This window comes from Vicugna pacos, chromosome 4 (assembly GCF_048564905.1).
Source record: "Vicugna pacos chromosome 4, VicPac4, whole genome shotgun sequence".
NCBI classification, from domain to species: domain Eukaryota; kingdom Metazoa; phylum Chordata; class Mammalia; order Artiodactyla; family Camelidae; genus Vicugna; species Vicugna pacos.
The window spans coordinates 76,320,387-76,339,541 of NC_132990.1; the positions used below are offsets into that span (position 1 = coordinate 76,320,387).

Here is a 19,155-nt window from a genome sequence, read left to right on the forward strand (position 1 = left end):
ACCCCCAGCTGGAAAGCGCGCCTGATCCAGCCCGTGGCCCGGCTCCCCACGACCCCCGGGATGCCAGAGGCCAGGAGCTCCTGCCAGGACCTCACGCGATGGAAGAAGAAGCAGCCGGTGCGCCGCACAGTCAGCCAGATCTGCCCGCCCCCACGGCGGCCCCTGACCGTGGCCGACATCCGGCCGGGCATGGAGAACGAGAGGCTGGGGGTCGTGCGAGATTCCATGTTTCAGAACCCGCTTATTGTCAAGGTGAGCCGTCCCCACGCCCACCACCCTCTTGCGGTCGGCGCCTCACTGGGCACCCAGGCGGCCAGGGGTTTTCAGCCGTCCTGCCCCAGCCCCGGTCCTAGTGCAGTTCTGGAAGCTCCCGCGCTGGTCCAGACAGATCTGGACCCCCGTGGGGTCACGGACAGGCCGCACCGCCTCGCTGAGCCTCAGTTTCCTCATCCTCCAAATGGGAGTGATTGCGAAGACTGAATAAGGTCGTCCCTGCGGGACCCCTGGCACGGTGTCTGACGCGCGGTAAGCCTTCTGTGTGGGCTGCTGCTGTTTCCGTTTGTATTCGCCCAGGGTGAACCCGCGGGGTGGCAGACAGGTAGCAGCACCCAGACTCCGTCCTTACCACCTGCCAGCCCTCCCAGGGTGTGGGCCGCCTCTGCCCCTCCCCATGCAGCCTGGGCTGCTACCATGCTGCAGGCATTCTGCATCTCTCGTGGAAGCGTCACTTCACACGTTACTTTCCACCCGAGCGTACTCTTACCCGGAATTACGACCCTCAGAGGGTGAAAAAACCCCCCACGAAGCTTTACCTTCGGTGGCCTACAGGCACCAAGTGAGGGAGCCGCGGTTTCCAACTAAATCGCCCCCCCCCTTTTATTTGAACCCTCCCTCATGGTAGTCACCTTTCGGGGATTGGTGATCATCCAACTCTGGCGAGGCCACCACGCGCCTTCCTGGAGCCCCAGGAAAAGTCTAGTTGAGATTTGGCACTTGAGAAGCGGGCCATGGAGCAATTCTATCTTTCGCCACTGGAGGGCAGTGTGCTCCTAAAAATGCGCGCAGTTCCGCCGATGCCCGCGGTGGAACGCGCAGGTGATAACCATGGATTCAGTAACAATTATTTTACCTGAACGCCAGGAGCTGCTTAGAGCCCACAGGTTTGGGTTGCTGTTAGTTGTTTTGTTTGTTTGTTTGTTTGTTTGTTTTTTGTACAGGGAACCTAGGCTTTGTTAACATCGTGGTAGAATTAGCTGCGTTAATTGGCTCCTATGAAAACGTTGACTCTCTCTTGCCTTCCCGGAACTATGCTCCTGGGCCAGAAGCTGGGAGAAGCTGGCTTCTCACAATCGGCACCCTTCCGTTTAATACACTCCCCTCCCTAGGCCCCCCAAAGGGGAACAAAGTCTTTCCCTTATTTCTAGGTGAGAAGAGCCGCTGTCCGAGGACAGATGGCCCAGAGAGTGTGTGTGGTGGGGAGGGTGTTCACCACTCTGGAGTCAAGGGGAGAATCAATTTCCCTGCCTCTGATCATTGCTTTTATTCAAGCAGTTACTGGTGGACCAACTCCTTCCTACTTAAATACAGAATGGACACATAATGGAGTTATTCTCCATGGTGAATTAGTGGCGTGTGATGCCCACCAGTATATATATATGTATATGCATAGATATACACATATTGTACACACACATACATTTTCCACATATGCGTGCACACAGATACACTCATGCGTATGTACAATATACATGTGTTTAATTTGTATAGTGTGCATGTATAGGTAAACCCCCTCCCCATCCTTTATGTACTGCATATCAAGAAACACAGTATTTGGCCTCTGGGTGGCACTAGCTGAACAGCTTGAAGATGAATCCAGTCCTAATTCCTGAACCTGAACTTTGGGCTGGAGAATGTGCAGGAGAGGACTGACCCACGACTGGGGCTCTGTCTTCAGACCGCACAGCCGGGCTGCCATGCCCGCGGTGACTGGATCCGAACGGCAGGGGGCGCCCTGGTGGCTGTGCCCAGTCTGTGTCCCGTCAGGAGCACCGCAGGCCTTTCCTTCTTACTTTCCTCCCTCTGGTTCTTGAAGGGCCGCAAGGTACTAACGGTAGTTAAGTTTATGTCCACATTTCAGTATTGACCACTGCTACCAGATTCTCCAGCAAAAGCTGACCTACGTGAAAGTTGCAGAAACACTGAGAGGGAGAAAGAACCTTGACTGTGACCTTCTCCAGACCCCGCCTTGCACTGGGGACGCTGAGGCTGTCTGTAGTGGGCTCTTTGTGCAAGGGTCTGGCCGAGCTGGGGATAGAAGCTATGTTTCACCCCAAACAGCTTTCCTGTATTTTAAAGAAAATGTAAATTATGGAAAAAAAACTTTGACGTTTTCAGCTTTCGAGAAAAGGAGGAGATTAAATATATTCAAGAGAGTGGAGCCCTTAAAAAGTCTTTTTTAAAATAATACGTTGCTGAAATTTCTGCTGAGACATGGCCTGTGGGTTGCTTCCCTGTGGCATGTCGGTTTCACAGACGCAGGTGTTCAGACCCCCGTGTTTCTGTGCACTTTCTCGTTGTGTGCAGCGGAGGTGGGAGTGCCCTCTGCCTGGGGTGCCTGCAGTGGCTGATTGTAGCTGAGTATATTCTGGTTTTGTCTCAGTCTGAATCTGAAGGTTGCATCTATATTGGAAGAATAGAGCGCCTTAGAAACAGTCATTTATTCCCCCGTACTGGAGGGGCTGTTGTGACATTGTTTTCTCCAGCGAATAGGATCAGGATTTTTTTTTTCATTTAAAATGCAGACACACTGCCTGAACAAACACAACACTGCTGTTTCACACCCATGGAATTTACCAGGGCGTACACACATCAGTTATTCAAGAACATGTCTGCAAGATGCCACAGTAACCAAGTGAAAAGTGAAAAACTCAGACATCCAAGCAGATGTTTTATCTACAACTGCTCAATCACTCTTTGCCTCATTTAAAACCAAGCCAACTGGCCATTGAGTGGGGCTGACTTTGAATCAGCCCCGTGTTTTATGTGGCCACAAGAAGATGTAAATATTTTCCGTGAGAAAGGGCTTCTATTCTATTGTATAAAGCGGTGGGCAGTTAGCCAGTTTTCCTTCAAATGTGACTCTCTGGGAAGAATAAAATTAAATAGAGAAAGAACCAAGCCTCTCCCTGCTTGATTCTCATTTCCCCAGAACTCGGTGACTCAACATAGAATCCTGCTACAATAGCCTTCAAGGCTCCTTCACAGAACCTGTCAGGGTGAACCCTTCCTGCCATCGAAACTCAGCTGATACCCTGTCAATACAATTATAGGGAGAGACTGCTTGGTTTGCTCCACTGACAGCCTTGAATCTTCTGTCGCCCTGGAGAGGCAGGCTATGTACAGAGGTGGAATTTATTGAACTGAGCATCCTTGGAAAGTGCAAATGATCATGGCACCCGATTTTTTCCATAATTTATTACTGACTTTGTTTTTCTGGTGGGGGGTCATGTCACAAATAAGAAGTACATGCACTTGGAAGACAGAGCTATGGAATCACATCACTTGGGGCTGGAAGGAGGCTCACAGACGTCTAGTCCAATTCCTTTTTCGAGGATATTAAGGCCCAGAGACGGGAAGACACTTGCTCAAGGTGCTACCCTGACCTGGTCACAGACGTGGGATGAGATTCATGTCACCTGACTTCCAGCCCCATGCTTTTTTGGCTACAAAGTACAACTAGTTCATTAATGACAACCCAGACTGGTTATATCTGTTGGGCAGGCAGTCAAAAGACGTTCACCAGTGAATCTGATTCCATTATCGTTTCACTCAACCTCCCCTCTGGTGTGAACTTGACTCATTTCTGGATAGCCAAGAAATAGTTCTTGAATGTTTGCTAAATTCTCAGCACCATCCTAAGCTCTCTTGGGGACATAGAAACAAGTTCGGAATCAGCTCTTGCCCACAGAGTTAACTGTTTAGCTAGGGAGACAGATGTGTGTACGTGTATGTATACCATATATGCATATATATATTGCATGCACATACATATGGCATATATATTGCTTAGCACAGCCCCTGCTTTAAAGAAAGCTCTCAGGAAATGTTAGTTCTTACTGTCGTACATGCACGTGCGTGCGCGCGCGCGCACAGATAAGACAAGCCATGTCATGGGTCACCCCCTGTCAATTTCAAGTTTTTGCACCACCCAGAAGCATTCAGATTTGGGGAGAGGAAACCCTGAGCGGGGGCTCGGGAGACTTTAATAAAGGAACAGACCTGGATCTGGACCTGGAAGGGTGAAAAGGCAGATTCCTATCAGGAGTGGAAATTGGGAAAAACTCAGCCCTCTGGGGCCGAAGGATTCTGCCCTCCTTAGATGGTGAGCGTTTATAGATTTTCACCCCAACTCGAGTTCTAGTTCACAAGACTTGGCACCACTGCTGGCATCGTTTTCTTTGCCATCACAAGGAAGCATTTATTTAGAGCCAAGTGTTCAAACTGGATACTCCACAAAATTAGGCATGCCCACTCAGAGCCCATCATCTCTGATAAATATCGATGCCGGTGAGCATCAACGCGAGGTCAGAGACAAACGCAGAGAAGGTGGGCGGACAAACGCACGGGTGTACAAACACGTCTGTGCGGGTCAGTATTTTTACTATGTTCGAGTAAAATGCAAAAATGTTACATTTGGCTTGTGTGTTGAAGAGAATGTGCTGAGATCCTTTTCTGTCCAATTTGCAACGTAATAGGAGAAAACAAAACACGAGGAAGGCGGCTGGACACCGGGCTGCCCGTCCTAACAACCCAGTCTCTGCTGGCCGGTGGGCGGCTTTCATGTTTCCAGGGGAAGCCGTGGGCTCCTCTGTCCCTGCGACTGTCTCTCTCTTTTGGTCCTTCTTTTCTACTTTTTCTTCTTTTTAAATCAAATCCTCCTGCTTCCCGGCACCCAGGCCTGTCCTTCGGGGAGCGAGCAGGTGCCGCAGTGACGCCCTGATGCCCAGCCTTGTGGCCGGTTCAGAAGTGGAGCTGCTTCCCCCCAGACTTTTCACCACCGCCCACCCCAAACTCTCCCCACCGGCGGGGGGCAGCTCTGCGTGAGGAGCCCGCTTTCCTCTTTGTCCGCTGGAAAAGGAAGGTTTTGGCTTCGAAAGTAAGTGCAGATAAGATCTCTGAAGGCAGCTTGACCCCACAGAACACTGCGTGGGAAGGCCTTTCCTCCTGGAAGAACTCTTTTGTGTCCTGGCTTCCTGGCTGAACGAGTCAGCAGCTACTTCCAGCACCTTCCAGAATCTTCCAGGTTCAAGTGCTGCTCGTTGTATAATTTAGGCCATTTCCCCTTTATTCAAAAGTCAAAGTTTTCTTGATTTACAGCTGGCCCTGCAGACGAAATTTCACAGCACAGCGCTTTTCCAGTCGTTCACCAGTCTCCAGAATCATCCAGAGTTCTCATAAAATGTCTGATTCAGACTGCTTTTTGAGAAAATGCATCTTTAACTGTTTAAAAACTGTAATAAGAAGGAAACTCAATCAAATTATTCTGCATGAAATGCTAACCCTGGAGACTACCGGCTTGTCAGCTGTTGTTTGAGCTGATGCGTTTTTGGGGTGCTGGTTCTGTGTTTGGGTCACAGGCGGGGAGCACTCTGACAACGTTCAGGTCTGGCTGGACTTCTAGGCTGGGCGCGTCCAGTCCTGGAGGCCGGTGTGCGGAGCACTGGCCGCCGCCCCGGGCACAGGCTTTGCTGAACCTCGGGCCCGCCTGCAGGGCCGCCACTCCCCGCTCAGGACCCCTGGCTGGAGGAGGCACTGTCACAGTCACACTGCATCTTGGTTGGTTTCAGCATATATTGTAAGTGTCGGGTGCTTCTTATCTGACTTTTGTATTTGCTAAAAAAAAAAAAAAAAAGATTTGAGCATTTGTTGGTCATCGATAACAATTCAACTTCAGATGAAATTGCTCCCTGGGCCTCCCTTCAAGCTCCTGGACCAGGGTACATGAGGACTGTGGAAACAGTCCCAGGCTGCCCCAGCGTTTTCACGCAATCCCAAACGTTACAGCAGTAAGTTGGTTGCCCAGGGAAGATGTCATACTTCGACCATCTCACCAGAGAGAGTCCAGCACAACAGCGTAGATGTCAGGCCACGCGGCCAGGCAGATCCAAGGGAGGCCTCGGTCTCAGCCACTTGTTTGCTGTGCTGTGAGGTTACTTACTCTGAGCCTCGATTTCCCCTCTGTAAAATGGGCCCATAGAGTCGGCACCTGGCTGTGCAGGAGTTGTTAGCTGTCCGCGAGACAACATAGGGGTGCCAGGCCCAGGAGGGCCCAGTGGGCTCTTCTGCTATTTCCCATTATCGGGCTTCTGACACTCAGTCACCCAACAGCCTTGTTCTCATCAGTCAGCGTTGAATGAATGTCCTAAATCCGAACTTATAAGTGGGCGATGAGACGCCCGCCCAAGGGCTTCCTCTTTGTCTCCTTTGTGTTCTTGCTGAAAGACTCTGTCACTCGCCCCATCTCACGCTTCCTGCTGCCACGTGCCTGGGAGTGGGCTGGTGCGCCCTGGCTGAGGGTGAAAGCAATTTGGTTTCTAGCTCTCGGAGGTTTCAAGTGGCTTAATGTCTGAGCCTCAGTTTCCTCATTTGTAAAGAATGGGTGCTAAAAACTGCCTTGTCTGCCTGTCCAGGATGTAATGAAGACTGATTTCAAGGAGACACAGTTTTTATGAAAGAGATTATGACATCCTAGAGTTAGGCCAGTTGTTCTCGGTTGGGGTGGGGAGCAGTTTTGCTCTGCGAAGGACGTCCAGCCATGTCCGGAGATGTTTCTGGTTCTCATAACCGGGAAGGGGCTGCTGCCAGCATCCAGTAGGCAGACGCCAGCGAGGCTGCCTGTGTCCTGCGATACACAGGACGCCCCCCTGATACAGGAATCACCTCTCCCAGTGTCAGTGGTGCTGAGGCTGAGAGACCCTGAACCAGGAAACATTAACACGTGGAGAATTCACGATGTTGCCCCACGGTCCGGGGTCTCCTGAAGACCTAATACAGAGATTGTAGCCATGAGCCGGTTTCGTTTTAATTGCTTCCCCAGTCGTTGTTTGGGTCTGTCCCTGCCTCCTCCCCTCTGCAACCCCGTATATTTTATGACCATTTTAAACCCTCCCTTTCGAAGCCCTTTCTTTTCTCTTAGTTACAGGTTCCGTCCGTTTGCTGGTTTCTGTCAGGGCTTGTCTGTCTCCAGCCTCAGCCACGTTGTAGTCTCAAAAATTAAGACGCATTTCCAGCAATCCGGACAGTTCAGTAATTCATCAGATAAACTAATTAGCATCGGGGCTGGTTTGTTGAGCGATCGCTGGCCGAGCTCTGTTTTCCTGGCGCACCGCCTTCCCAGGGCCTGGTTTGGTTTGGTTTTCCTCAGCATGAACTCACTTAGGATTGAAAACAGACCGGATTGGGTACATGAGGAATTAAACTCGCGGTGGACCAGCCTCGCCCTTACGCTTTCGATGTGGCACTAAGTACAGCCTTTCATGGACGCAAACAAATGTGCTTTATAAAGAAAACAGCTGTCTTTTCCCACCCAGTCATTTAAAGGCACATCAGGGTTCGGTCAAGAGACTGACCAACGTGGGTCAGTGAGCAGAAATGTCACCACTAGGAGCACGCGGGGGGAGAATGGCCCACCAAGAGCATCTTAGAAAACGCACAATGATCCCCAGAGAGGGGCTTCTGATCTTTTGTAGGAACCAGACAGTACACATTGCGGGGGAACCATGAACCCAGAAGCGAACAAGATAAATTCCTTCGTGTGGATCAAAATCTTTTGTGTTTGTCCAGAGGAACGAGAGTGGATCTTCAGAAGTGCTTTGATTTCAAGGTCCATCATTAGTTAGTGAAAGGCCACACCACTGCCAGGTGGTTGGCCGTTTGGGACCAGTAGCACAGCGTCCAAGTTGCATCACTGCATCAGGGGAAGCCCCAGCCATCCACCGCCTCTCATAAGGCTGGGGGCGCCCCAGAAGACCTCAAGAGGGGTGACCTTATGGCCATAGCATTGCAGTGGAGGGAATTTGAAAATTTGCTGGTAGCTTTTGGGGTCAGTTTTGCTGGACACGTGCGTTTGGCCGTAGTGCCACGTTAAAATGCCGCCTTCACGTTCCTGTTATGTGGAACTGCATTCAGATATTCCCACCGTCTCCCAGAGATCTTTAAGAACAGAGAGATTGGCTGAAAAAATTTTTTTTTAGTATGTGTCTTAGATTGTTAATGAACCCATCTGTCAATGAGCAAATGTTTATCGCACACCTATAATATGCAAGATACGGGTGGGAACACAAGAGGTTTAAGAATTCATTTCCAAGGAGTTTATGGCCCGGTCAAGGGAGAACCAGCTTTTGCACATTAAAATCAATAATAAAAGTTATTAAAGGAGGAAGGAGAGGTACCGGGAGGCATATTTGGGAGGGGAGGCGGGAGCAGCGTTGGAGCATCCGGGGCAGCTCAGGGAGCTTGTGCCCCAGGCCAGAGCCATAGGATGGGTTGGATTCCACCAGATGAGCAGGAGAAGAAGAGGCACCTGGAGAGGGACTGGCCTGAGCAAAGATCTGAAACGGACAAGAACAGACAACTCGAGGATTCTGTGAGCACTACGGGGAAAGCAGTGGCAGACGAGCCACGCACACGCTGCTTGAATTAACAGACACTTTCCGGCACCTGCTGTGTCCCAGGCGCAGAGAGGGGCGCCAGGGATACAGGGGTAAGCCAATCTGGGAGAGGCTTTGCTCTCGAAGAGCCTACAACCTAGGAGACAGAAACAGGATAAAAACAAACAGCAAAATGGGACAGATGCAGGGACAACCGTCTGGGTAGGATTCCTACTCCGTGCTTGAGGGCAGCTGTGCCTGGGTGCGGGCAGGTGAGGGGAGGTCTCATAGACTGGACGGCTCGAGCAGAATCTTTTTTTTCCCTTCTTCTTGAAGTGTAGTTGATTAACAACGTTGTGTTAGTTTCTGGTGTGCAGCGTAGCGACTCAGTTACACATGTACATATGTTCTTTTTCATTGTGGGTTATTACAAGATATTGACTATAGTTCCCTGTGCTCTACCCCTAAGCACGGGCGCTAAGACTTTGTTATGGATCTATTTTGTATATAGTAGTTTGTATTGGTAATCCCAAACGCTTAGTTTATCCCTCCCCTCTCCCCTTTCCCCTCTGGCAACCGTAAGTTTGTTTTCTAGGTCTATGAGTCTGTTTCTGGTTTATAAATAAGTTCATTTGTGTTATTCTTTTAGATTCCACATATGTGATATCATGATATTTGTCTTTCTTTCTCTGACTTAATTCACTTAGTAGGATCATCTCCAAATCCATCCACGTTGCTGCAAATGGCATTATTTCACTCTTTCTTATGTCTGAGTAGTATTTCATTATGCGTGTGTGTGTGTGTGTGTAAGTATGTCTGTATGTTTGTATGTATATATGTATATGTACACACACCACATCTTTATCCAATCATTTGAGTTGAATCTTGACACAAAGATTAGTAAGGAGAGGTGGGGGCAGAGGTGGAGATTTTTGGGTGACCTGAAGCATAAGCAGTTTGGGGATCTCTCTTGAAAAAACAGTACGAAGTGGTAAATGATGTCGGAAATCAAGTCCAGGGCCTTGGAAGGGGCCGTGTGCAAGGAAGGGCCCTGAGACTTACCTTCCGTTAGCTTCAGGGTAAATCACCTGTTGACCAGGGAAGGGAGGAAGCTTTCCAGGAAAAGGGGTGGCATGTTCAGGGGAGGTGGGCAGGGGAAATGCACTGGATCGCCAGACTTGAGGGTCCTCAGTTCCCCTCCAGGCTACGTGTCATTCATTCATTCGGCACTCCACACTCCTCCTGAACCAGTCACACCGGCCACGGACCACAGTCATGAGCTCACAGTCTCCTGCACACTCCTGTTAACTCTGAAACCTCCTGTGAAACTCTGGGATGTCTGGAAGCCTCGGTTTCTGCACATCTGAGTGGCTTTTCCCCTGAGAACCTCCCAGAGCCCGCCTTTCATTTGCTCATTTGACCATTTGCAAAACGTTTATGGAGGGGCTGTTAGGTACCAGGCAGTGTTCTGGGCCTGGGGGTCCCTCTGTGGACAGCAGAGACTTAGTTCCTGCCTGTGGGGAGCTCAGGGCCCTGGAGAAGACAGGCAATCAGGCAACTACCTGTTACCAAGGGATAACCCCACGGAGGTGGCGGTGGTGCCAAGAGGCGTCCACCAGGAGGCCATGGATGCCCTACCCTGAGGACGTGACGTGTCAGCCTGACCTTCTGAGATGAGTAGAGTTGGTCAGTTAAGTGGTGCTGGTGGTCGAGTGTGTGTGTTGTGTTTGGGTGGGCCATGGGCGAGACTGCTCCAGACAAAACAAGAGGGGTTGGGCCTCCAAGGCAAGGAGGACCTTGGAACTTCAGAAGCTGCAGTGAAGCATCAGGGAAGGCAAGTGAGAGGAGCTGGGCAGGGAGTGAGGCCAGAGCCAGCAGAGCTCCCAGTTGGCCATGAGACCTGCAGGGACCGGAACAAGTAGAATAAACAAGACAGAGAACAGAGGGCTGGGAGACACGCCCAGAAATCAACAGCAGGTCTGCAGTGCCAGCCCCTCCCTCCCCGCACTGACAGGGACAGCAGCCAACAGAGGGGTGTCTGCCGGCTGCAGGATGCTGGGGGTTCACCCAAGGAATTGCCAAGAGCCCTGCTCTGCTGGAGCAGACACGCTAAGCGCCTCCTGACCCCTCCCGGGCCGCGTGTTTGGAGCATCATGGGCGGGACAAGCAATGCGACTGTTCAGGGCTATCGGCCGCAGTCTGTTTACTTTCTGCAGGTTAAACAGGCTTCCAGTCTGCCATGCTCTGAGATTTTACCAAGTTGTTTGAGGGAACCTGCTGGGGTGATTCCGAGGGATCCCCTAGGACCGAGTGCAGGGCTTCACAGCTGCCTCCAAAACCCTTGTAAACTGTCACTCAGGGTTGTGCTCTCTCTCTAGGCACCCAGTGAGCACAAATTCAGAGGTTTGAGCAAGTCTTCCAGAAACTTCCTTTCTAAAGGGAAAGCGTCTGGTGCTTCTGCAAGCTCCGTCTTTCCTTAGGCAGCTGCATGCTTCCAGCGGCGGATCCTCCAAGGACCACCTCACAGGATGCTTGCAGAGGGGGCCAGGAGGCTGCGGCCAGGAGTCTGGGTTTCCAGGGAGCTCCTGGCTGTTGACCCACTGGGCCAGCTGACACCCTTCGTGGAGCCCACTGTGTGCCAGGCACTGTGCCGCCCCTTGATGGGCACCGGCTCTCTTAAACCTTTGCAACAATCTTAAGAGACCAGATTCCCACCATTCCCATTGTACAGATGGGGAAGCTGAGGCTTAGAGAGGTCACACAAGTTGCCCACCGTTGTCCAGCACGTGGGTGGAGGAGCCAGGCTTTGAACCAGGTCTGTGACTCCACAGCCTGAGGTCATGACCACTGTGCGAACTGAAAGAATTTCGTGACACCAGCAGTTCCCATTGTTGGGTACCTGCGAAGCGCCCGACTTTTATGTGTATGACCTCAGCTCAGCAAGGTTGGAGTGCTGACCTCAGAAAGACTCAGTAACATGCCCAAGGTCCTGCAGAGGGTAGAAGGCAGAGTGGGAGTTCCCACTCTTTGGCAGTTCCACAGTTTATCGTGGTCTTCACGTGTTGGGCCACACTGTCATCCCGGAGACTCCTTTGTCCCGCTGCGAGAGAAGAACCCAGTGCATCTACGGCTCCATCACCCACATCTACATCTACCTAGAGGGTCAGCCTCCTCCAGAAGTGTACTTTCTGTTCCCAAGGAGCTCACAATCTAGTTGGGCACATAAGCCACACACCACACACACACACACACACACACACGCACACACACGCACACACATGCAGACAAACCTAGCAGTTGCTGCACAAGGCTGAAAGCAATAGGGCCAGCGTGACTCTGATATACGAGACGTACAGAACAGTTAGGAGGAGGGCCCCGTGGCCTGGAGTGGTCCAGTGATGTTGCTGGAAGACTAAGCAGGGCTCAGTCAGGCTGAGAGGAGGAAGGTCATTGTGGACGCAGAAAATGACTAGGCAAGGTGAGAAATTGGATACCGCGAGCTTGGGTACTTCTGGAGGAGAAGCCTGGAGGGAGCGTGATGTTCAGAAGGCGGGCAGGGAGGATGTGGGCATCAGGTTAGGGTGGCTCCAGGTGAAGTCTGCACTTCTGGTGTCAGCACACGTAGCTTTAGGAAGAGACAAGGCGTAAGGAGAAAAGGAGCGTGGATGGTTGGTTCCCCACAGAAGCCTGGAGTTGAGGTTTTTCTAAAGTTGTGCATCTGCCGGCCAGGGAGCCCGGCCGGCTGGGGGTGAACGTCCATCAAGCCTGACCAGAGTGGCCCCACCCTTTCAGAGAGAAGGCGCCCCCCCATCTCCCACTCATGCAGTGTCCCCTCCCGCCTCCCTAATCAGAGAGAGCAAATTGTTACCAGATTAGCGCCAGCAATGAAAAGCACAGTCCTGCTCACCCCCGCGGTTAGTTAGCATTTAGATAGCCTGGGACGGCCCGCACAATGGGCTTCAAAGCCTGGCTCATGGCGGCAGGAGGGATTAATTTCTTTAACCAACAGGCCCGATCTGGCCTAACTCATTACCCTGCCTTGTCAGCGTGGATGTTAGATGTGATTGAAGATTATGCCATTTAGGCCTTTCCCTTGTTTTCTGCCGCAACCGGGGCTATTGAATTGCACGTTCTCGCGCAGCCCCGTCAATACTCAGTGGCCTGAGGTTCTAATTCTGCTTCATTTAAACTTCATCAACTTTTCCAATCAAGTGGAAGGATCCGAAATAGGCTCTGTGAGCCGAAAGGCCTGCTTCCCTTTGTCAGATAATTTATTCTGTTTTCTCTTTTCCTTCCCGCCTGGCTCCCCACTCCCCGCTCCCCGGGCTCCTCCCTCCCTCTCCCACCCCCGTCCTTATCCCAATGCTGAAAATGAGATTACAGTATTTAAATGACTATGATAATCAATCTAGGGACCCGGAGCTGAGATTGAGGTTAATTTTTCTTAGCAGAACAAAGAAGCGTGATGCCTTTGGGGACAGGAAGGTGCAATCTGGGTTTCTTGCTTGTGTTTTTTCTCCCCCCCCCCGAAATTGCAGTTTTAGGAGTCTTTTCTTGTTACTAACTAGGCTCGGAGTGTGATTTTTAACGGCAGCAGCCCCTAGGAGAGCAGGAATGTAATTTTGAGCTGATAAACAGCTAACGGCCTTCAATCAACAATTTTAATAGGAAAAAAAAGGGTGCTTATATGAGTACGGATCTAATGAAAGGGTGATCATTTACCTTATTTATTTTTCAACACACTAGGAATCATTTCCCACCGTGTTGGAACTCGTAATTACAGCCGCGCGGGGCACCCGTGAACTTCTGAGTGAGGCGCCTTGTCACTCAGTCCGGCTTCTCCCTGGCAGTTTGCGCCACTTCTGAAAGTTGGGGTTTTTGTCATGTTTTGGCTAATTGGAAACAGGGTCATTATACCGTTGGAAATCTACATGAAAGTGACTTGTTCGATTGCTACCTGACGCGTCCGCGAGCTGGCCAGCCGCTCCGTGGCAGCCCGCCCCACCGGCTTCTGAACCAGAGAGAATCAAAATATGTATCTTTCTTTGTCTCCCTTTGCTGCCTTGTCAGAGCTGTTTTACACGCTGCCACCCAATGTTACCTTTTATTTGTGTCAGGAGAAAGGATGTGACAAGCTCCGTACACAATGTTCGTTTGGCAGGGCAAATTTTTCATACCAATCTTGAGGAGGAAATGAAACTATCTTTCAACAGAACGAGCAGCATCATTTTTGGACAGACTTATTACGAGAGAGGGGATTGCAGAACTTCATTTCCTCCCACCATCCTGAGAAGTCTAACACTTCTTTTTTTTTTAAGTGGGATTTGGTTTCCACCTGCAACCCTAGTCGGGGGGGAATGAGAAAAGCCCCATAATGCCTTCAGACAGGGATGCCCACTCGTATGTTCCCCTCTCTCTGCTGCCCACAAGTTATTAAGAGGCCGGAATAAATTGTCCCTCTTCTATATTGTAATGACTTTGTTTCAGACCCTTTAAACTGGGGTGGGGGGTGGTCTCTGACAGTTGCCTGCATTTGCAAAGCAAAATACTTACCAGCCACCATTGTCTGAAGGAGGAAGCAAAACCCACAAGCAACCCATCTGTGGAGAGTGAAGTCCCTCCAGCCCCAGATCCGGGTTCCATCCCAGTTTGCCTAAAAAAGAAGTCTCTCTCACCCTCTGTGCTCCCAAATTCATCTGGGGGCAGTGGTTTATGGTGACATTTTTCTTTCTTACAGCAAATATTGACTCACCGTGGGGAAATTAAAACTCCATTAGACAGTGCAACATTGTTCAGCAGGCTGCATTACAACAGTCAAGCTGCTATTAATTGGTTTCTTCCTCAGGAATAATATGGGGAGGGCAGAGGGAGAGGGAAAGGGAAGACGGATCTAAACCATAATTTGTTAAAATGACATCCTCTAAATCAGCCAAGGTGATCATTACGTGGTTATTAATCTAAATATAAAGAAGATGCTGCCTAGTAATATGAGGAATTTATCAGCACGATGGGTCTGCCGTGGAGTTATTTCCAGGCTGGGGAGAGTACATTTTAAGACACGTGTGCGCCAGCCTCCCCCAGATTTGAACAGCTCAGCACAGACTTTCCCACAGCCTGAGGAGCCCTGACTCTTCCATCTCGGTGCGAAATGCTTTTCTTTCCTGAGATGAGATGAGATTCGCCCTCCAGCCTGCTCACTGCTTCCTTCCCCGTGTGAGCGCTCTGCCCCTTTGCCCTTCCCGGTGGTACCCAGTCTGAATCCCACCTGCCCCGCCAGGACTTTGCCAGTCATTCCTGGGTCTAGTGGTCATGCCCTCTGCTTTAGTTGGCCGGGGATGACGGAGTAACAAGTGACCACAACCTGGGCGGCTTAAAAGCAGAAATTGATTGCCTGGAGGTTCTGGAGGCTGGAAGTCCGAGATCAAGGTGTCAACAGAGCTGGTTCCTTCTGAGGGAAGGATCTGTTCAGGCCTGATTCTTTGGCTTGGAGAGGCCGTCTCCATGGCCACATGGCGTTCTCCCTGTGTGTATGTCTATGTCCAAATATCCCCCTTTTACAAGGACATCAGTCATACTGGATTAGGGGCCCACTCTAGGTCCCTTATCACCTTGTCTTAACAAATTACGTTTGCAATGACATGGTGGGTCAAATCAAGTCACATCCTGAGGTCCTAGGGGTTAGGACTTCAACATGCGACTGCTTTAGACTCGGGTCCTAGTCTCAGGTCCGTAAGTTGTGGTCAGGATAACAAGGCAATCTGCAGGGTGGCATCCTTTGTGTTGAACTTGAGGGGATGCTGAGTCGGTGGGGGCTGTGGGCACGCAAGCACCTGGAGCTCTATGTTCGCGTCCCCAGTGTGGCGTGGATCACTCATGGGACGATCGATCACGTGTGACCCTGTGGCTTCTGTGGCACTTTTGCTTTGTTCTTGGTGTTTAATCCTGAAGCGTGACTGACTTGGATCACTAGCCACCTGTAAGATGCTCCTTACAAGCAGACTCTACAACATGCTTCTTTGTGTCTCCCACAGAGCTAGTCATCCATCCACCCACCTGTCCGTCCATCTCTCCATCTGTCTATTCATCCATCCACCCATTGTTTTAGTCAGCAGATACTTTACTGAATTTCCACCCTGTGTGCCAGGCCCTGGACTAGGCATCAGAGAGATGTTGGTGAGCAGAATTTGACGTGGTCATCGGCCTTGTGGAACCTTACAGTCTAATCAGGAGATGAACATTAATCAAAGAATCACAAATAAATGTAGGATTGCAGCTGTGAAAAGAATGAAGATGTTCATGGTGCAGCTAATTGAGAGGCTTCACCTGGCTGGGGTGTCAGGGAAGACCTCTTGGAGGAAGTGAAAATTGAGCTGAGATTTTAATTAACCAGGGGAGGAATGCATACTCTGTATGTGTGTGTGCGTGCGTGCACGTGCATGGCAGGGAGATAGCAGGGAGACAAAGGCTTCCGAGACACTTGGAAGAGCAGGTGCAAAGAGCCTGTGGTGGGAGAGAGTTTGGAGATTCGAGGCACTGAAAGAAGTCTGGAGCAGCTGGAGCCTGGGAATGGGAGAGAGTGATAGGAGGCAGAAAACTGGGTCTGCCTGGGACTGGGTCATGCAGGGCCTTGTTGGAGGCCAGTTGAGGAGTTTGACTTCAGGCCCAAGAGTCATGGGGAGCCAGTGAAGACTGTGAAGCAGGAGTCGGGACTGGAGGCAGAGGGACACTGCAAAGGCCCTTCTTCACAGAGTAGGGAACGGACTGTGGAGCACGAGGGTGGCCGCAGGGACAAACTTTAGGGGGCTTAATGAAGTAATGCAATCCTTGAATGAGGGTGGAGGAGATGGAGACAAAAGGGCAAATTGGAGGCAAATTTAGGGGGTAGATTGGGCAAGACCTGGTGATGTACAGGTGTATGAGTGCCTGGGGATGAGGGAGAAGGCGGTGCGAAGAGTTTGGGAGGAAGGCCATTGGTCTGAATGTTTCTTGCAGGTAAATGTCTGGCTTTTACGGAGGGTCTGGTGATCTGATAAGTTTCTGCACACCGTCTGCACTTCCCTTAGATTGCAGCCCTGCCTCCAGCCGCTGCCTGGCCCCACCTGTGTGCGCTCTCACCCCCTCCCCAGACACTTCTCCCCTCTGCCTGTTCACTATGTAGCTGCCTTGTTCCTACACATTCTTTAAGGTTTAGTTTAAGAAGCTTCTCCTGGAAGGCACTTCTTGATCTGCCAGTACCTTCCGTGCCTCCTTCACGTTAAACTCTATTGAAATCGCCCCTTTCTCTCTCTCTCCCTGCAGTGAACTTGTGCATGTCTCCAGGGCAAGGACTGTGTCTTTTTCGTTTCTTTATTTCAAGTTTTTTAGCAAGTATTTGGCACATTATGGGCACTCTATAATGTCCCTTGAATAGATGAATGAGTGAGCATATGAAAGAAAGAATGATTCCTTGTAAATTTTAGGATTCTTTGTTCTAGTTCTGTGAAAAAGTGTCCTGGGTAATTTGATAGGGATTGCGTTGCACCTGTAGATTGCCTTGGGCAGTCTGGCCATTTTAACAAGGTTGATTCTTCCAGTCCAAGAGCATGGGATATCTTTCCATTTCTGTAAGTCACCTTTAATTTCCTTAATCTATGTTTTGCTGTTCTCTGTGTGTCTTTCACCTCCTTGGTCAGATTTATTCCTAAGTATTTTACTGTTTTGGATGCGATTTAAAAAGGAATTGTTTCTTTACTCTCTTTTTCTGATATTTCATCGTGAGTGTAAAGAATGAAGGAGAGAATGAGTGAATATATTGGCAGTTTAAAGGTTTCTTTGGTGATAAGCTGTGGAAGGCGCTGCAATAAACAAAAGTTACATACGCTGGTGGCTCTGTTTTTTTTTGTTTGTTTGTTTTTCCCTAGAGGCGCTCTACCGTTAGCCTGGCATCTTTAATGACCCTCTATCTCCTATGCAACAGAATCTAGAGTCTTGTTTGGCAAAAATTTTCATGGTCTGGTCTTTGCCTAACTCATGAGTTATTCTCCACCTGCATGCTCTGAGAATATTGAGCTCTCTGCTGCTTCCTACCTATACCCTGGCCTCTCCTGCCTCCGGGCCTTTGCACAAACTGTTCTCTCTTCCTGGAACAACTTCCTCACTCTTTTCTTGGGCTGGAATAAAATACGTTCTCATCCCCCAAATTCTAGTCCAAATACAACCTCTTCTGTGCCACTTACCCTGACTCCCTTGATCACATGAGTACTGCCTTTGTGTTCTTTGTATGCGATTTCATGGTGGCAATCACCTTAATGTATTGTAATCCTTGGGGACAGGGAGCATTCCTTATTTTTCTATTCCAAGAATCTTATACAGAGCCTGGCACATAATAGACGCTCAAGTTAAGTGGTTGTGAGTTTTTCTTAAAAAAAATACTCCACTCTTTGGAATAAATTTGAAATCTTGGAAATGAGAGGGAAAGAGGAATAATGCACACAAGCTCCACACAGCTGGTCACCTGTCCTCCTGTTGCTGAGGTTTCACTTTGGTGCATGGCCCCTGCCTCATCACCTCTGTGAGGATGGACACCCACAGGTAGGGTGACTGGTTGCCTGCTGGGGGCTGTTGCCCCTGCCTGAGATGCTGCTTCTCTGCACACACCCCCAGCCTTCCGTTCTCACGTGGCCACTCCTCACTCAGCACTTAAAACTCAGCTTTGAGTCCCCCCACCCTGGAGGCCGTTCGTGAACCTAGCCCCATTCTGGGATGTTTCATGTGCTCCCCGCGACCTTGCCGCCATAATATTCTGTGTGTATCCCTGTCATTGCTCTTAGCATATGTATTTATAATGTCTGTTGTGGTGGGGTCTTCCCTTGTTGGCAGGAATCAGATCTCATTCATCTTTTTCTCCCCAGCGCCTGCAGTGCTCGGCATAAAGTAGGTGCTCAATAAATGTTTGTTGCATGAGCGAATCAATAAACGGTGTAATGAGTACCTGGGAGACTGTCTCCTAGTGCACAGTCACCTTGGCATTTCTGTGAGCGCCTAGATTTACTTTCCAATTCAAACTTAAGACAACTTTCATTTTAAGATTTAAAGACAGAGCGTTCTCTGTGAAGGAAGACACAGCAATGTGCACAGGTGGCTGAAAGCTGTGAATCTGCAATTTGGCCTCATGGAAGAGAAAAGCAGTGTAGAACTTCGTATCACTGAGACCCCATTAAAATCAACATGTGTGTTATCCAGCCACCAAGTACCTAAGAGCAGTGGAAACACGTATATGAACCTGTCAGGGGCTTGGGGGATCGTTTCTGGTCGGCCTCTTGATTCTGCACATTTAGCAAGTAAATCCACTCGGGGACCTTGGAACCGTGATCACATCGACCGTGGCCTTTCTGTCAGATGTGCGCTCTGCCTGGGCAGCCTGGGGCACAAAAGGGAAGAAAAGAATAACACATGGCTGGTCCCAAACTAGAAAGAGCTTTTCCACGAGAGGATATTGAGCTGTTTGATAAAGCCCAGTATTATGCTT

General features: G+C 50.0%; 1 protein-coding gene across 2 annotated transcripts in view; it reads left to right on the plus strand.

Moving 5' to 3' along the window:
- Positions 1-19,155, plus strand: part of CFAP77 (cilia and flagella associated protein 77) — a 122,462-nt gene continuing 103,307 nt past the window's right edge. The window contains exon 1 of one of the 2 annotated variants that reach the window (XM_072959014.1): positions 1-252. In XM_072959014.1, the coding sequence (XP_072815115.1) occupies positions 61-252 (192 nt within the window). In that variant the 5' untranslated portion in view covers positions 1-60. The remainder of the gene's footprint in view (positions 253-19,155) is intronic. The other variant, XM_072959015.1, reaches the window with a different exon arrangement.